The following is a 17,189-nucleotide window of genomic DNA, read 5'->3' as shown; positions in this document are numbered from 1 at the left end:
TTTGTACCTTTATACAAAATAAAGATACTTTTTCAATAAAAAATGAGAAAAAAAAACACAGTGGGTGCTTACAATATCTTGTACGTTTCACAGCAATCAAGAAAAATAGATCATTTAAAAAGTAACAAATTTATCAAGAGGTATTTTTCTTGTTACTCATTAAAATCCCAAACAAAATGTTTTTGAAAAAGTGGAACTTGTACTAGTTTTCATTTCTCTGTATTTGTATGATATATGTAATTGTTCATACTTTCTCCGTTTTAGTGATGCTTTATTCAAAATGTTGCTTAGTAAAATCAACTAGTTCACAATTATGTATTACAAGTTGGGCACTAGGGGCGCTGTTGCAACGGGGCCGATCTGCACAGAGTTGGGTTCCCAGGGAAACACATGGTTGTCCCCTCAAAGAGGTGCTCCCAGGGTTAGTTTTTGATGCAGGTGTGACGTAGGCAGCGGCCCCGGAAACGTGGGCATCACATAGTCAGGTAGAGTACTGTGGGCATTGTGTGTGCTGGGCATACTCAGGTACAGAGCGACTGGCATCCTGCGGCTCCTTAGCTGCTGTGGAACTACAAGACCCAGCATGCCCTACCAGGCCTTGTAGCGCCACCACAGCAGGAGAGACGCAGGTTACCAGCAGCTATGTGCCTCAGCTGGCAGTCAACAAATTCTGAATATACAGCCACATACTAGCAAACAAATGGCAAGATTATAAAGTCCTGACCAGGGACACAGTGATATCTAACATCACACGTAGTTCTTCCGGGTGAGCCTAGGTTCTCATTATTATGTTTACTGCACTTTGTTATAATCATTATAACAAATGTATCCCTCTTAATTAAATATTAGGTTATAAAGACCAGAGAATAGTGATAACTGGATCCACTATACAGAATAAAATTAATTTTACAATATTGAAAAAATAGGGACAAAAATAGAAGGAAATCCTGTCCCTGAAAATTAGGGACAGTTGGCGCATATATATATATATATATATATATATATATATATATATATAATTATATCTGCATCATTTGACTCATTTGTCTCATTTCATTTCAGATCTCTGCCTGTACATTGTGAGTATGGCTGAATATTCTCGAGTAAAATCCACCAAATTGGTGCTGAAGGGGACAAAAGACAAGAGGTGAGAAATTCAGTGTGTGATTTTTCTATTTCTGCCAAGTTTGCTGTGCTCCACAAAACTAACATACAATGAAAATATAAATACATTTGCAGTATGATTTTACAATGGTGTTCTAAATAGCTGTTATTGTTTTTTCTGCGTAGCCAAATATATTCCCACAAAAGCCTTCAATACCACAGCATCTTCTAGCACAGGGAAATACTAATTCCCTGGACACGGTAGTTTTCCAGATGTTTGGGTACCAAAAATCCCAGCATCCAATAATAGTCAAAAGGCATGCTGGGACTTGTGGTTTCATAATAGCTTGGAAACCACAGGATGCCAAAGACTACTTTAAGGTATTGCAGTGTATTATTGTATTGCATGTACAACTCTATTTATTGTGGCACTGTATGATATAATACAATGTTTGTGTGCTATATAGGTGTATTTATTCCATGGCTTGAAAGTTTTTATATAGTGGATGAATACAGATCCACTTACATGTATTTCAATAATTACTGTAATATAGTGAAATAATTGCCCCTGTAATATAACCAAGTTATTTCTTTACAGTAAGAAAAAGCACAAAAGCAAGAAGAGAAACCGAGAGGAATCTGAAGAAGATAAGCTGGATATTGTTGGTAAGTCTGGTCAGCCATACTTTTTAAACAATCGCTGGCTAATTGTTTACTGTAAAGGGACGTTTTTATTGTATACATCTATGTTCTAAAACTGCATGTAAAATAATCAGTAGGGTTTCTGAAGAAGGAGGGGACCACTAAACATTGTAGTATTGCATCTTCCCCACATACTATCAGCGGCTTCTGTGTATTATGCACAATATGAAGTGAGATACATATTGTAGTTGTTCACATCTACATAGTCTGCCCACTTTGCTGTGAACAGTTGAGGTTAAGAAGGTAACACATGTCCTGGTATCCATAAGATGGCTCAATATTGGCACAATCAGTATGTCTGAAAATCTGGTCAGTGGGTAGCCACTGTCAGCCTATGTGTTCAGTCTTTTAGTGAGTGTGCTAAAAGGTTACGGTTTGTTTTGGACCTTTAGAACCATGAGCAATTTGTACCATAGAGGTACTGTTAGAGCCTTTCCCCATTCATACTCCTCAATTAAGTTTTACATTCTAATATTGTTTTTTTGTATTTTAGGAAATTGGTGGACAGTCAAATGCTTTGGTGACATTTCAGGATCAGTGGCTATTGAAATGGACAAAGGAGCTTACATCCACGCTCTAGACACTGGTCTTTTTACTATAGGAGCTCCACACAAGGGTTAGTATATAGATAGCTGTATATAACATTCTGCTATTCCCCAAAGCCTTTTCAGTCTTTATGCATGCTGTCCTCATATACAATGCTTGAAGGAAATATACCTTGTTGCCTGAACTGCAAAGCATTCTGGGTATAAATATGTTCTAGAGTCTGGTGGAATGCCTTGTCATATCACTGGGTATCTTTAGGCTGGAAAGACAGGTTCTGGATCGTAGTGAGTTGACCTGATCATTTGTGAATATGATCACCTTTGGTTCTATCCCTGCCTCCTCTAGTTTGATGCACAATCTTGTTTTCATATATTATTATTATTAATTTTTATTTATAGGGCGCCACTAGGTGTCAGTAGCGCCGTACAGGGACAAACGAAATTACAATACAAGGAGAGACAGCACAGTACAGTAAACAATAAGCACAGTAACTCTGTGAGCTCAAAGCACAGCAAGGGCGGGAGAGGGGAAGGTTTGCATACGACGGAGCCCAAGAGGGAGGGCACGGATTATAGGGAGACCCCCAGGGGGGGAGCGGGAGGGGACAGGGGGAAGAGGGTCCTCGAGGAGGACGACAAGGTTGCTGGAGAGCAGAGTTAACAGTGGTGAGACAGAAGGAGAGGTGACCCTGCTCAAAGGAGCGTACAATCTAAGGGGTGAGGTAGACAGACAGAGAGACACGGGGGAGAGAGGGAGGAATGGAGGATAGGGGAAGGGGAATGAAGGGGAAGAAGCAGAAGAAAAGGTAGGAATTAAGTGGGAGACTGGAAGGCTTTACGAAAAAGGTGGGTTTTTAAAGCCCGTTTGAAACTGGACAGATTAGGGGAAGTTCTGATGGAGGGAGGGAGCTTGTTCCAGTGGAGGGGGGCAGCGCGGGCGAAGTCCTAACACATTACTAAAATAAATTTCTATTTGTTCTGATTAAAAAAATGACTGAATAAAGTACTTGAAGTTCTAAAGATGTTATTCCAGGTGTCCAACAAGTAGCAGAAAGTTAAAAAAGAAAAATACTTCTGGTCATTAAAGAATGTGCATGGTGTTTTATGAATGTATATTGCTCACTTTAATTTAGTGGACTGTATAGTCATGACTATAAAAAAAAAAAAAAAAAAATACTTTTCCCTTCCAGATGATGATGGCCCTGCTCCTCCAGAGCAATTCACAGCAATCAAGTTATCGGACTCCAGGTAATTGGCTGGTGTACTTTTTATACAGCAGTGTTGCTAAGAGATAGGTAACACATTTCATAACAAGCATGTTATTGGAACTTTGGATACAGGTTGAATTATAGTATGGATAAACTCCGGCTTAGACGGAAAAGCAGATGTAACTGGATTCCCATACATTTCCCTATATGTGTTTGAATAATGCTATTTTTTAGATGAGCCTTAAGATAATGTATAAGTGTTCTATGCCTGAGAATGTGGGCACAGATATAGTGGGATCAGCTCTCATAATAAATATCCTATGTCTTACCAGTCGGTCACATTTAGGCAATTAAGTCTCAAATTGCAAAAAGTTAAAGAAACACAGTATACACATAAATGTGTGTTTATTTCTTAACAGTTATTTATATAGTGTATACAAATTACACAGCACTTTACAGACAATATTTAATAATTCACTTAAGTCCCAAAGTGGAGCTTACAATCACACTAGGGTGAACTTCCTTAGCCTATCATTATAGCTTTGTTGCACCATAGTTATTATGGTTCTAATTGCAAGAATTTACTCAATATATTTAGCTTTGCTTTTTTAAATAGTGTCCCACTTTTTATAGGGTTGCTCTGAAGTCTGGTTATGGGAAATACTTGGGAATTAATTCAGATGGCCTGGTCATTGGTCGCTCAGATGCCATTGGTGCTAGGGAACAGTGGGAGCCTGTGTTTGAAAAGGTAAGTTCTGCTTTCCTAAAAAAAAAAAAAATGGAGTGTTTGTTATTTCTAGGATGATTAAATGGATTGTTAATGTGTGTTTTTGTGTCCTGTATGACTAGATATTTCTGAGGTGTTTTACTTTCTGTCCTGGACATATGCAGTTCTCAGGAACTACTTGTGTACAATTCATTTTTTACAAGAAATCGACTTCTGCCTGATTATTTTGTAGCGCTGACAATAGGCGCCATTGATCCGAGTGAGGCAATGACACAGGAGTGCTGTAATGTTTGTGCATATTATGTGAGCACACATGCTTGTGTCAGTGCCACTGTTACTACCTAGTGAAAACTGAGGGATTGAATATAACATTGCTGGCATAAAACTTTCTAAACTCTAAGGGGGAGATTCACTTGCCGGTGATGTGGTGCACAGACATCGCTACAATGTCCACTGCGCACTGTGCAAGTTATTACAGTTGAAATCTCCACTTATTTTTTTTCTCGCACCCCATAGAGGTTCACAGAAAAATAAGCAGAGATTCCTGTAAAATCTCTGATGCAAGGTGTCTCCATAGATGTTCCGGAGACATCTACTACTGTTAAATATAAGGATATTATACACTAGCATGCAAAAGTCTTATACACTAGCATGCAAAAGTCATTGGCCAAGGAAAATAATTGTTATTCATAATAATGTTTCGCTTGATATTGTAACTAAACATGAAAATGATTTATAATTTTATAGTATAACATAAATTTCAGATTAAATATGGCTTTCATCTATGTATCTTCCTTTTGCATGTATCACTGCTTCACATAATTTGGGCATTCGAGACACCAACTTTTCTAAAGTTTCCTATGTTCTGCCTTTCCAGGCATTTCTGTCTAATTCATCCCAGGGTTTCTCTAAGGGATTGAGATCAGGTGACTGAGGAGGCCATGTCATAATTTGTAGAACTGTCTTCTTTTCTTTACTTTTCAAATAATTGATATTTAGATGTGTGCTTAGGGTCGTTATCTTGGTGCATGATGAACCCCTTTACAATACTTCGAGTTCCACTTGGTACAGCGTGATGTACTAAAATACTGTGGTATCTTTTATTGTCCATAGTTGATGTTATTTGAACTAATCATGACATGACCACCACTATGTTTTACCATATGACTTATACAAATATCACACACGTTTTCTGACCATTCGTCAAACATACTGACGTCTTCTGGTTCCAAAAAGTTCAAATTTGGACTCGTCAGTCCAAAATACTGATCCAGTGTTCACTACCGGTGTTCTTTGGCTCATCAAAGTCGTTTTACTTTATTTGCAGACCTTAACAATGTTTTTCTGCAAGCTATGCAACCGTTTAGGCCTACATTACACAGTCGTCTTTTAACTGTATCGACTGACACTGGAGTTTGTCTAATTTTATTGAGTTCTTCTTTGATTGCAATTGCTGGGAGTCTTCGGTTTTGCTTACTCATTATGATAATGTATTTATCTTCCCTTTTGATGTACACCTGGGTCATCCAGAATGTTTTTTAGTCACGTTTGTACGTGTTTCTTTGTATTGCTATGTTTACGTTAGGGATGTGCACCAGCGACTTTTGAGGTCTCGTGTTTTGTGTTTTGGATCCGGATTTTCATTATTTTTGGGGTTCGGATTTGTCTCGCAAAACACTTGACGAAAGGTCTCGGTTCGGATTTAAGGTTTTGGATTCGGATTTTTTTTGGAAAAAACATAAAAAGTTTAAAAATCAAGTTTTTGGGCTTATTTTCACTCCTATGCTATTAGTAACCTCAATAACATTCAATAACAAGCATTTCCACTAATTTACAGTGTATTCTGAACACCTCACAATATAGTTATTAGTCCAAAACGTTGCAACGAGGTATCTTTCTGGACTGCGTAGAGGAGTGGGTCACCACAATATATATAATAAGAAAACCATCAACTTGTATGATTCGCTCCAATAAATGTACCTGGACTGCGTAGAGGAGTGGGTCACCACAATATATATTAAAAACCCTGAACTTTTATGATTCGCACCAATAAATGTATCTGGACTGCGTAGAGGAGTGGGTCACCACAATATATATAATAAGAAAACCATCAACTTGTATGATTCGCACCAATAAATGTACCTGGACTGCGTAGAGGAGTGGGTCACCACAATATATATTAAAAACCCTGAACTTTTATGATTCGCACCAATAAATGTACCTGGACTGCGTAGAGGAGTGGGTCACCACAATATATATTAAAAACCCTGAACTTGTATGATTCGCACCAATAAATGTACCTGGACTGCGTAGAGGAGTGGGTCACCACAATATATATTAAAAACCCTGAACTTTTATGATTCGCACCAATAAATGTATCTGGACTGCGTAGAGGAGTGGCAGCAGCTTCAGCATTAGGAGGAAGTGGGTCTTGATCTTTCCCTACTTTATCCTCCAAATTTTTGGTCTCCATTATATGTAGCACAAGATACTGCAGAATGTGTGAACTTGGTAATATTGCAGTACCAATGGACTTATACTGCTGGATTGGTGTTGCAAATTTGGTTATAATTATATTTTTTTTTTTTAATTTTTAATTTTTTAATTTTTTTTACTTTTTTTTTATTTTTTAAAAACTTGGGAATAATGGGGAAATAACTATGCCCTTAGAAGCACAGAGCACAGGACACAGCACCACTGGACTGAACAGGACACGGCACAGGACCCAGCAGCACTACGGAACTCAGCAGGACAGAGCACAGGACACAGCACCACTGGACTGATACTGCAGAATGTGTAAACTTTGTAATATTGCAGTACCACTGGACTTATACTGCTGGATTGGTTGTGCAAATTTTGTGGTAATTAAAAAAAATTAAAGTAGTTTTTGGTATTTTTTTAAAAAACTTTTTTTTATTTTTTTAAACACAGGGGAATATTGGGGAAATAACTATGCCCTTAGAAGCACAGAGCACAGGACACAGCACCACTGGACTGAACAGGACACAGCACAGGACCCAGCAGCACCACTGACCTCAGAAGGACAGAGCACAGCACACAGCACCACTGGACTGATACTGCAGAACACAGCACAGCACAGCACAGCACAGCACAGCACAGCACAGCACAGAACTAAACAGCACAGCAGAGAACTAAACAGCACAGCACGAGATCTACCAGGACAGAGGACCACCTAACACACCCTCCCTCTACCCTGATCAATGCCCGAGTGAAGATGGCGGCGACTAGCGGGGAATTTATAGGATCCGAGTATCGCGAGATCCGACAACGGGATTATGAGTCAGAGCCTCAGTTTCAGATTTGAATTTGGCGCCAATACCCGGATCTGTCTCGGATCCGCAACGTTCGGGTGGGCTCAGATTTCATAAATCCGAGTGCGCTCATCCCTAGTTTACGTCACACTACCAATTTGTCGATAAGTATAGCCTTCTTCAGAAAGAGTTTGAATGTTCAAGTGAATATTCACACTTTTGCGCAATAGTGTAATTAACAGGGGAGTTCCATGACCATACAGGGCAGGGAACCCTGATATGACTTCTTATATCCTAATATAGTTACAGTAGGGGATGAATTATTCTCTTTATACATAAGTAGTACATTTTGAGAAAGAAATTCAACATTGCATTTAATTTTAACATTCCAATACGTGCTATGTTATTTAGGGGGGGGGGGTTAGTATAAATATATATTTAATATTTTTCAATGCCAAAAAGGAAAATGTTTTCATCCTGTCAGAGCTGTGTTTTGTGAGAAGATTGTGTGCCAGGCTGCTGCACAGGTGGAGGGAATGTGATGGCGCTGGTGGTGGGTAGCTTGTGTGTAATCTCTGACCGAGATAAATTCCTTGGACAAAAGACAAAATTAAGCAGCAAAACAATAGGTATTGTTCAAACACAATGTCTGTGAAGTACAGTATGTTATTTCTCACTCCGCCATGTCCTAAACTTGCCACCATAGAGAGAGATATTTTATTGAGTATATCTTTCACAGCTTTATACATTTATTTACACTAATTTTGTATTATACTTACATGTATTACACAGGTTAAAGTAACAGAACTAGATCTCATTACTTTCAGGGGAAAATGGCTTTGCTGGCATCAAACAGCTGCTTTGTGAGCTGTAATGAAGAAGGTGACTTGATAGCACAAAATAAAACGGCCGGTGAAGGAGAAATGATAAAGGTATGGGTTCCATATACTGTTATGGCAATGTAATTATGACATATTTACATAGCTGAATGCTGCTCTTTCAGCCATAAATGTATATGGCCTTGTATATTGAAGTATAATCTTTCAAACAAATGAATATAATAATTTAGGCTTAGTTTTCCTTTAAATATTGGGCATGGTAGGGTGTGTTTAATCCACAACAATGTTATCCTAGTCATTCTAGCCACACATGTTGTATGCTTTAATTCATGTGTGGATAAATGTGTCCAAAATGTTGGAACAGTTCCAAACGTTAACAGCCAAAGTGTTGGTGTCACATGTAGAGGGGTTGGTGCATCCAACCAAGGGAGAGACCTAACTAATAGTGGGTATTTATTTTACCTGAATGATGCATAATTACCATTATACTCACTTAACTAATAGATAAAAGAAAAACAACTGATTAACGTTGGTGGAAAAAGAGAGCATAGAAACATTTATAGTGTGGAGCTAAAATACTGTGGATAAACTGACAGTACATATATAACAGGTTTGTAATGCTGTAACTTTTAATTAAGCTAGGTGCCAAACTTATATACAGAACTGCAGGTCACTAGGAGGTGACTACGAATACCCTTTTTATTTTACAGCAAGAGCATATTCTTCCCTTAGAATAAACAAGTTTCACTTTGAACATAAGAAAGTTACTTTACTTTCAACATTAGTCATATGACACGTGACATTACTACTCTCCAAATATAAGTTATATTTCATGGGACTGACACCACTACTTTCTAAATGTTATATGTAACGGGAGTGACATAACCACTCTCCAAATATAAGTGCTGTCATCACTGCTTCCTAAAAGTAAGGGTCTAGTTGACTTCTATTCATGTCACTGGTGTAATTAATATATTTATGTGTATACATACACACCTCATACATATATCCAGTGAGAGAATCTGTGAGACCCATATAAGCCCATTTATATCTGGTACTATAGAGTGCTAATCCATATCTGATCACAGGTATAGAAAGCTATGCCATATTTGATGAAAATTATGAAGAAGTGATGACATTAGAACTCACCAATTATAAGTGATGACATCAGAAGTCACTGTATATACATATATTTCTACAGGACATTCTATCTTTATTATTGTGTATTATAGTGATATAAATCTTTGCGAACTCAGTACCAAACTGAGCATTACAATGCTAAATATGATGAGAGCAAACAAAATGTTGTAATAATAAAAATACCTTATTGTCTATATATTTTGTTAGATTAGACAAAATATAATTCAATCTTCTCTACAACAGATGAATATATTTTTTAGGGTTTGTTCCACTGTAAGTTAGGTTACACTCTGTAACCAATTTCCACAACATGCATATTCTATAAACATGTACTGAGACGGGAAAGTACACTGAAAATCTTACATTTGTGCAAAATAGGAATAGTTTGGGATATACTTATAAATAATGAAGGATTAGGTTGGGGGGTGTACTGAAAATCCAGACATCTGAAATGTTATGCTGTTTGGTGTCCTCATTGCAGATTCGATGCTGTACAGAAAGAGAGTCAAACAGAAAAGATGATATTCCTGATGAAGACAGAGGAAATGTTAAACAGTGTGAATTTAATTATGTGTGAGTATGAGCTATAACTTGTATATTCCTGGGCCTTTGCTGAACATTCAGTTTTGATGACTAATGTTTCTAAACTGTTTGTATATATCCCTTTATATGTGTAATATAATATAAAAACAAGTGTCTGTCACAACTAATTCAATGATGCCAGAAATCTGTCCTTATCTAGGAACAAAAAAATGTGCATTTCATGTGCAGTCCAAGTAAACAGAAACAATGGCAGAGGTTAGGATTCTCTCCAAGGACTGATTGTGTATTGCCATTTTAAAGGATAACTCTCTCTTAACCATGCACTGTTAAACCTCTCCTGTCACCACTATGTCATGGCAAAATCTGTCTGTATCCTTCTGTAACTACTCTCACCTTAGTTCTAGACATGACTGCTCCGACCGCCACTCTAAGCCCCAGCCGTGGCACCACCAAGCAGACCCGTGCTGCTGATCACTGCTGGAGGAAATCTACCTCTAACGCTGACTTCCTCCAGTTTATAATTATGTATGAGTTAATGTGTTGGTATATATTTCCTTCCTTTATTGTTTTAATCAGTAAATCCCCTTTTAAACATCAAACAGAGATTAAGATCCTAGCCACAGAATATAGAAAATGCCTTCTGTAACCATCAATGGGAAGTGTGACCAGCAGACTGTGTATAAGCCTGCATATGTGAACTGCCACTCTTGTTAAATAAGTACTTGTGTTGGATGCAGTGAAAGCCCTTTTTAGAGGCCTTAAGCAACTAGCAGTTAATCTCCAGTGTGCATTGCTTCATAAGTAATGTCACACACTGTGTTTGTCTCTAATCTGCTTTGTGAGATATGTGGTATCACGCTATTTAGTGTATTATGAGTATACACTGCAGCTGATATCACTCTTTGTGACACTTTAGCAGCCAGAAAATGATGCTTTCAACTCCTTTACTGGTGTATTTCACATTAAGGCCTCATACCCATTTCTGTTCTACATTTGTTTTTACTAGCATTCATAAGCTTCCGATGTGGGAATTCACAAGAATGGAACACACAGCGTTCTGAAAATTGCTAACTGTATGCAGTACAAAAGCGTGCCAATGAGTATGCAAACACATAGGGCCTGATTCATCAAGGCACACATACTAAGTTCAATATGAATATCCATAGGCACAAATTCAACAAGGATGGGATCTGAAGATACGTGCACTGATGAATACGGGTGTAAGTGTGCTGTGCTCTACTACGCAGAACACTGCAAGTTGTCTGCAATATATATGAGGAATATGAATTCTAAAAAACTATTAATGTCACCCGTTAATAATATAGGCAATAATGCCAAAACATTATTCAGATGAAATACATTTATTAGTATGTTATTAATGTCTACTGTACATTAAATACATTTTTACAGTCGCTCCTGATTGCATACACATTATAGCCTGCATACACAGCCGTCATCACTAGTAATAGGCACTTAGACTACACCTGTAGCTGGAGCAGGAGATGCGACTGAAAAACAAGTGATATGCCCAGAGCTTGAATGAGATGCTGCTGCGTGAGCTGGCGATTGGCGCACCCTTACTGTACATTCACTACAACTACACGCCCCTCCCCTACCCCGTTCCCTCCCTGAAATCGTAGGCTGTAATAAGAGTCCTTTGTGCTTGAAGATGAATTGAATGTGGCTTTGTTCTGTGGCGTATGGCCGGTTCTGGGCATGCATCAAGTCATTTTGTGGATGATATTCAAAAAACTTCAGCTTATGTCCCTTGTTAATCAGGCGCACACTGTTTAAAGGCTTTTTACCAACATTAAAAACACATGTAAAACACTTTTAAAAAATGCCAGTGGATATGAGAAGGCCTAAGGCTGAAGCACTATTCTTTACTTGTTTCTAGAAATGCAGTTTTATACAGTGTTGCCTTTTAAATATATGTTTAATTCAAATGTAATTGTATGTAGTAAAATAACCAACTATGAGTGTACATATGGCATAATCATACCATTGCAATGACTAGGGTTTTATTTCAGGAAAAACCATATACATCTTCAACTTGCTCAACTTCCTGGACGGCTAAAGGGTTTATCCAAAGGAACCTCTCATAGGTCTTCATTTAGCCAGGTTATTGTGCTTTCCTCAGCTGGGAAAGGCTCATAATTGAATGAGACTTTGGGCTAGATTTACTAAGCTGCGGGTTTGAAAAAGTGGGGATGTTGTCTATAGCAACCAATCAGATTCTAGCTTTCATTTATTTAGAACCTTCTACAAAATGAAAGCTAGAATCTGATTGGTTGCTATAGGCAACATCCCCACTTTTTCAAACCCGCAGCTTAGTAAATCTAGCCCTTTGACTTCTCAGTGCTACTACATCAATATGTTGTTGTAAGGATCATTCAAGGCATCAGAGAGATATATATGTATTTTTCATATAGGTGCACCTATATAGTTTTGAGGTCTCTTTTTAACATATTTTAGATAATATTTCGATCCCACCATTGTATGACATAGAGTAGTGGTATTGCCTTCTTGGTGAGATTTTATATGTGTTTATATCAATAAATTACATTTTGAATATCCACAGTGCTCAAATTGTTCATTGTGACTTGAGATACCATTGCATTTTTTTTGTTCTTCTTTCCCCAGCTGGGGTTTTAAACATATAACACAACAAAGATTTTTATAATAACAAAGTTTGTTAAAATAAACAAACTTCAATCAAGACATATAGTTGTCACCATTAATAAAAAATATAATACAGCATGGATGGATGAGATCTACATTGCTACATAGTAAAATGCATACACAGATGTAGACTATTGTGGAATATTTTCAGTAATCTTTTGAGTAAAAAAAAAAACGTACCATTATTATTTGTAACTGGATCGTGTTTATTGTTGTTTTTTTTTTGCAGCAAGAAATTTCAGAGTTATCAGGACCGTAAAATGAAAGTGAGCTCGGAAGACCACAAGGATCTTAAAAGAGCCCGGAAAGATGGGAATTTTCATGAAACACTTCTGGACAGGTAAGTTGGTCGCACGTAGTAGTTTGAATTTTTTTTAAAATTTTTATTATCAAGGCAAACCACTTGTTGATGTTTATTTCTCCTCTTATGATTCTTGAATTGCAATAATAATATTTAAAAATACTTTATGCTACAATATTTATTTTAATATATTCTCCATCTACTATATAAATGCCTAGTGGCGTGTGTGGGGAAAAAAACAAACCAAGCTGCAGCGCCACCTGCTGGGCAGAGTTATACACTGACCTATATATTTCTTGAAGGAGAACTGACAGTTGGGAGTGGTTGGTGGTTGCCGGGGGTGACAGTGGGGAGTTTTTAACACCTTAAGTAGCTTGATGAAGATGAAGGATGAGGTGGTGGTGACATGTGGACAAAACCACGTTATAAAAGGGCGCTTGCGTCGGGAAGTAACGCTCTTCCCCTGAGGAGGCCTGGGCTAGGCCCAAATGCATGACAAGAACCTTTTTAACACCTTAAGTAGCTTGATTTGACTAGAATGCATGAGTATCATGCACGGGTTAACTTGTTTTAAGATATTTGGCCTCTGCTTCAGGTATCTTTTGCAGTTTTCCATAGGTTAGGGTTATCCAGCCTGTAGACCCACAACAGGATTTAAGTATTATTCAGTCTTTGTGTAGTCCATCACCATTTTATCACTTTCTATGCCTTGTCCTGTAAGTTTCCCAATTTCCATCCTTACGCCTTTTTCCTGCTTGCAAGAGACATAGATGTTCTAATTAAAATGGCAGACATAAGTGTGATATGGCGAAATTTTATCTGATACCTCTTAACACATATTTTTGGGTATTAGGGGTAGAGTTCAGATTGTCCAATCAACAAAGAGCTATTTCTGTCTGTTAAATGATTATGCGCATGGTGGTGTGATCACACTCCAGGGGGTAAATGTATGAAAGAACAATTTCTGCAGGTCGCCAGAAATCATCGACTTTGCAGGGAAATTTTAAGCGGTGATGGCTTGTAAAGTCAAACTTGCCTTTACAAGCCATCACCGCTTTAAATTCTCCCTGCAAAGTCACCGATTTTCTACGACTTGCAGAAATTGTTCTTTCATACATTTATCCCCAGATCTCTTTAATTATAAAGTTGTATGACATTATTTAGTCTTATTACTGTATGTACTTTTAACTTTAGGTAGTTCATTTAGCTTCTCTGTGAACGTGTATGGCCAATACATGTAATCATCTCAATTAAATACTTTAACATTTTGGATAAAATGATCATGTATATTTGCTTATAACATATTTTAATGCATGTTGAATATTTTACATCTAAATTAGTTGTAGAAATCATGGGCTTAGTCTGCCATCCTGTTTGGGGGAGGGGTTTTATAGATATGTCTTAGAGTTCCTCTTACTATCAGTAACGTGCAGTTACTGACCTCTCCTACTGGTGCCATCAGACACTCACCGACTTTGTGTCAACTGTGCACCATGGTTGTGTAGAATAATCGCTACCACCACCAGGCTACTTCAGTAGGACCTGAAATCACTTAATTCTGTGCAGAATTGTATGGCTGCTGCAGCACCTCTTTGCTGGTGAGTGTGGCTGGTTCTTCTTGACCGCTTACTTTGGATCAGGACTTCAGGGTAGCATTCAGATTGCTGTGACAGGATACAAGTCATTTAGTGTCTGTTTATTCATACATTATTTTCATCCTCCAGGTAAATTTGTAATATTTATACTTTTCTGTATTTTACAGGAGATCAAAATTGAAAGCGGACAGATACTGCAAATGAAAAGGTGTTTAAAAACACACATCAGTATATATATTTTTTGTTTGTTTTATAAATTGTTTTCTTGCCTCTGTATTTTTTATTATTTTACTCAGATTGCATTAAAGAAAAGATTTTATTAAAAAAAGGTTGTGTGCAGCATTTTATAGGATAGTCTAATGTAAAGTTGAATGCAAATATCTAGTGTAAGTTCCCATATACTTATAATATACAAGTGATGTTATAAAATCTGTGTATGTCATCATTTTAGACTTATGTATTATAAGGAATAATGCACCACTTGCCAGATATTAGAAGTCACCTGGGATTCCTGTAACCTGTATAAAAGCACTCTACCTACATCCTTGTGCTTTTATATGCTGACAACTCCTCCATGACTTCTAATGTCCATATAAATTACAATAGGGAGTGCATTATCCCATATATAATGAAGTCCAATTTTATTTTATTTTTTTCCTGTCTTAAAATTATGTCACTACTAAAAAACAAAATGACATTAACATAATTTGTTGACCACTGTTTCTCAATGTGGCACATCATTGACTGTCCATGAATTCACAAATCAAAAGTACACATCATTTATTTAAATGGCTTCCAATATGGAAATGCATTTCTTCATTGGTTTATGGAAGAAATGCAATTAAGTAGTAATTGTAGCATCACTAGCTGAAGGGAATGCCAGGTTGGATGTCCCCTGTACTATAGGACACGTCAGCTACTATGTGAACGTGCTCAGAATTCTCATTTGCTCACCAGACCGCGTGTACAGGTACATCAGACCTGCAGTAAAATGTTCTTCTGATGCAATCTCTATAGGCATCGCAAATCCTAGAGTACATATTGCTGTGAAACAAGAAATGAAGGGCCTGATTTATGTTCAGACGCAACATTTTAAACAGAGTTTAGCATAGTTCTGACCGTATTCAAATCAAAGCTGGTCTCAAGATGAGGTCTGATTTTAATCTGGGTGTACTTATACTTTGCCAAAAAGTTGCTTGCCTCACATAGACCGAACAGAGTGCTGTTTACACACAAACGTATGTTCAATATAAGGCCATATATCCGAATCCATACAAAAAATATTGTATTATAAAATAAATGAACAACTATTAACAGTAATATAAATTAATATGTTCTTCATGTGTACTGTACATGCAATGTGTTTTTATAGTCTATTTTACATATATATGTTCTGTGCTCGCTAGTGGCACGCATACGTGTAGTTTTTAAACCAAAGACTATGCCATGTCAGTCATCACTAGCAGTCGGTGCTTACACCTGTCCTGTAAGTGGTGGAAATGAAACGTCTGAAACCAAGGGCTAGATTTACTAAACTGGGGGTTTGAAAAAGTGGAGATGTTGCCTATAGCAACCAATCAGATTCTAGCTGTCATTTTGTAGAATGTACTAAATAAATGTTAACAAGAATCTGATTGGTTACTACGGGCAACATCTCCACCTTTTTCAAACCCACAGTTTAGTAAATATACCCCCAAGTGTACTTAAGTGAAACCCAGGACTTGAATTGGCTGCCTCTGTGTCGGCACGTCCATTTACTGTACATGGCCTACGTTAGTCCACGCCTCTTCCATCCATTCCGTCCCTCAAGTCCTACTCCATCGTAAGTGTCATTTGCATTCAGACATGAATTGCATGCAGTTGCATTCATTGGCGTAAGGTCCAATACTGATTATGCGCAGAGCAATTTCATGTAAGATGTGGAACGTCCGAACATGAATCTGGGCCAAACTTATGTCCTCTTCATCCATCTGCCCAAACTGCAATGAGGAAATCTCTAAAACATAAAAAGCTAGGATACATGTATTCCAAATAAAGAAGGAAAAATACCAGTGACCTAAATGCCAAATTGTGCTAGCTGTGCTATATGTAAACGGAATGTACAACCTTTCAGAGTGTAATCATTTATCCGATGTTTACAGGCCATATACAGATAAGTTTAGAAAAAAAGGTGCAAAAAGTAGTGCATAAACTAGCAAACTTACAAATAAGTCTGTGGGTCAAAGCAGCACATAAATACATTTACCGTGCATTCATTACTAGTAAAGGATAAACAGTGTGACCGTACAGAGTATCCAACATTAATACTATGGGCCCCATTTAGTTGGATGTATTTTTCGCCCTTAATTTACATATAAAAATTTGGCTGCAAACAAGGTGCATGTAACCTGTGTATGTTGAGTTGCGCACGTATCTCAAGATATCTCCAACTCAATACACAACAGTTTCTGCATCAGGCATACAGATGCTTATAGTTATACTCTATGATAGCCTAGTGATACATCTTTACAGTGTTGGTATTTACTGTGAAA

The 17,189-nt window shown here is 37.5% G+C and overlaps 1 protein-coding gene across 3 annotated transcripts; it reads left to right on the top strand.

Annotated features, from left to right (window-relative positions):
* The first annotated feature begins 389 nt into the window (after window positions 1-389).
* On the top strand, window positions 390-14,986 carry FRG1 (FSHD region gene 1). 3 transcript variants are annotated; one of them, XM_075196617.1, is made up of 10 exons: window positions 390-485; window positions 1,063-1,147; window positions 1,703-1,770; window positions 2,300-2,422; window positions 3,542-3,599; window positions 4,193-4,307; window positions 8,386-8,490; window positions 10,019-10,110; window positions 12,992-13,102; window positions 14,826-14,986. In XM_075196617.1, exons 2-10 carry the CDS (start codon window positions 1,086-1,088, stop codon window positions 14,860-14,862), a joined length of 771 nt encoding a protein of 256 aa, XP_075052718.1. In that variant the 5' UTR covers window positions 390-485; window positions 1,063-1,085; the 3' UTR covers window positions 14,863-14,986. The 3 variants fall into 3 exon arrangements, with proteins under 3 accessions (XP_075052718.1, XP_075052711.1, XP_075052728.1); XM_075196610.1 differs by lacking the exon at window positions 390-485 and adding an exon at window positions 529-766; XM_075196627.1 differs by lacking the exons at window positions 390-485; window positions 12,992-13,102; window positions 14,826-14,986 and adding exons at window positions 529-766; window positions 10,479-10,816.
* Window positions 14,987-17,189: the final 2,203 nt, after the last annotated feature.

Source organism: Mixophyes fleayi, chromosome 1 (genome assembly GCF_038048845.1).
Source record: "Mixophyes fleayi isolate aMixFle1 chromosome 1, aMixFle1.hap1, whole genome shotgun sequence".
NCBI classification, from domain to species: Eukaryota; Metazoa; Chordata; class Amphibia; order Anura; family Limnodynastidae; genus Mixophyes; species Mixophyes fleayi.
This window is presented reverse-complemented; position numbering and strand designations above follow the sequence as displayed.

Coding starts and splice junctions, on each gene's coding strand:
- FRG1 (XM_075196617.1), top strand. CDS start 1,086: ATGGCTGAATATTCTCGAGTAAAATCCACCAAATTGGTGCTGAAGGGG. Junction 3,600..4,192: donor ATCAAGTTATCGGACTCCAG/GTAATTGGCTGG, acceptor CACTTTTTATAG/GGTTGCTCTGAAGTCTGGTT. Junction 10,111..12,991: donor CAGTGTGAATTTAATTATGT/GTGAGTATGAGC, acceptor TTTTTTTTGCAG/CAAGAAATTTCAGAGTTATC.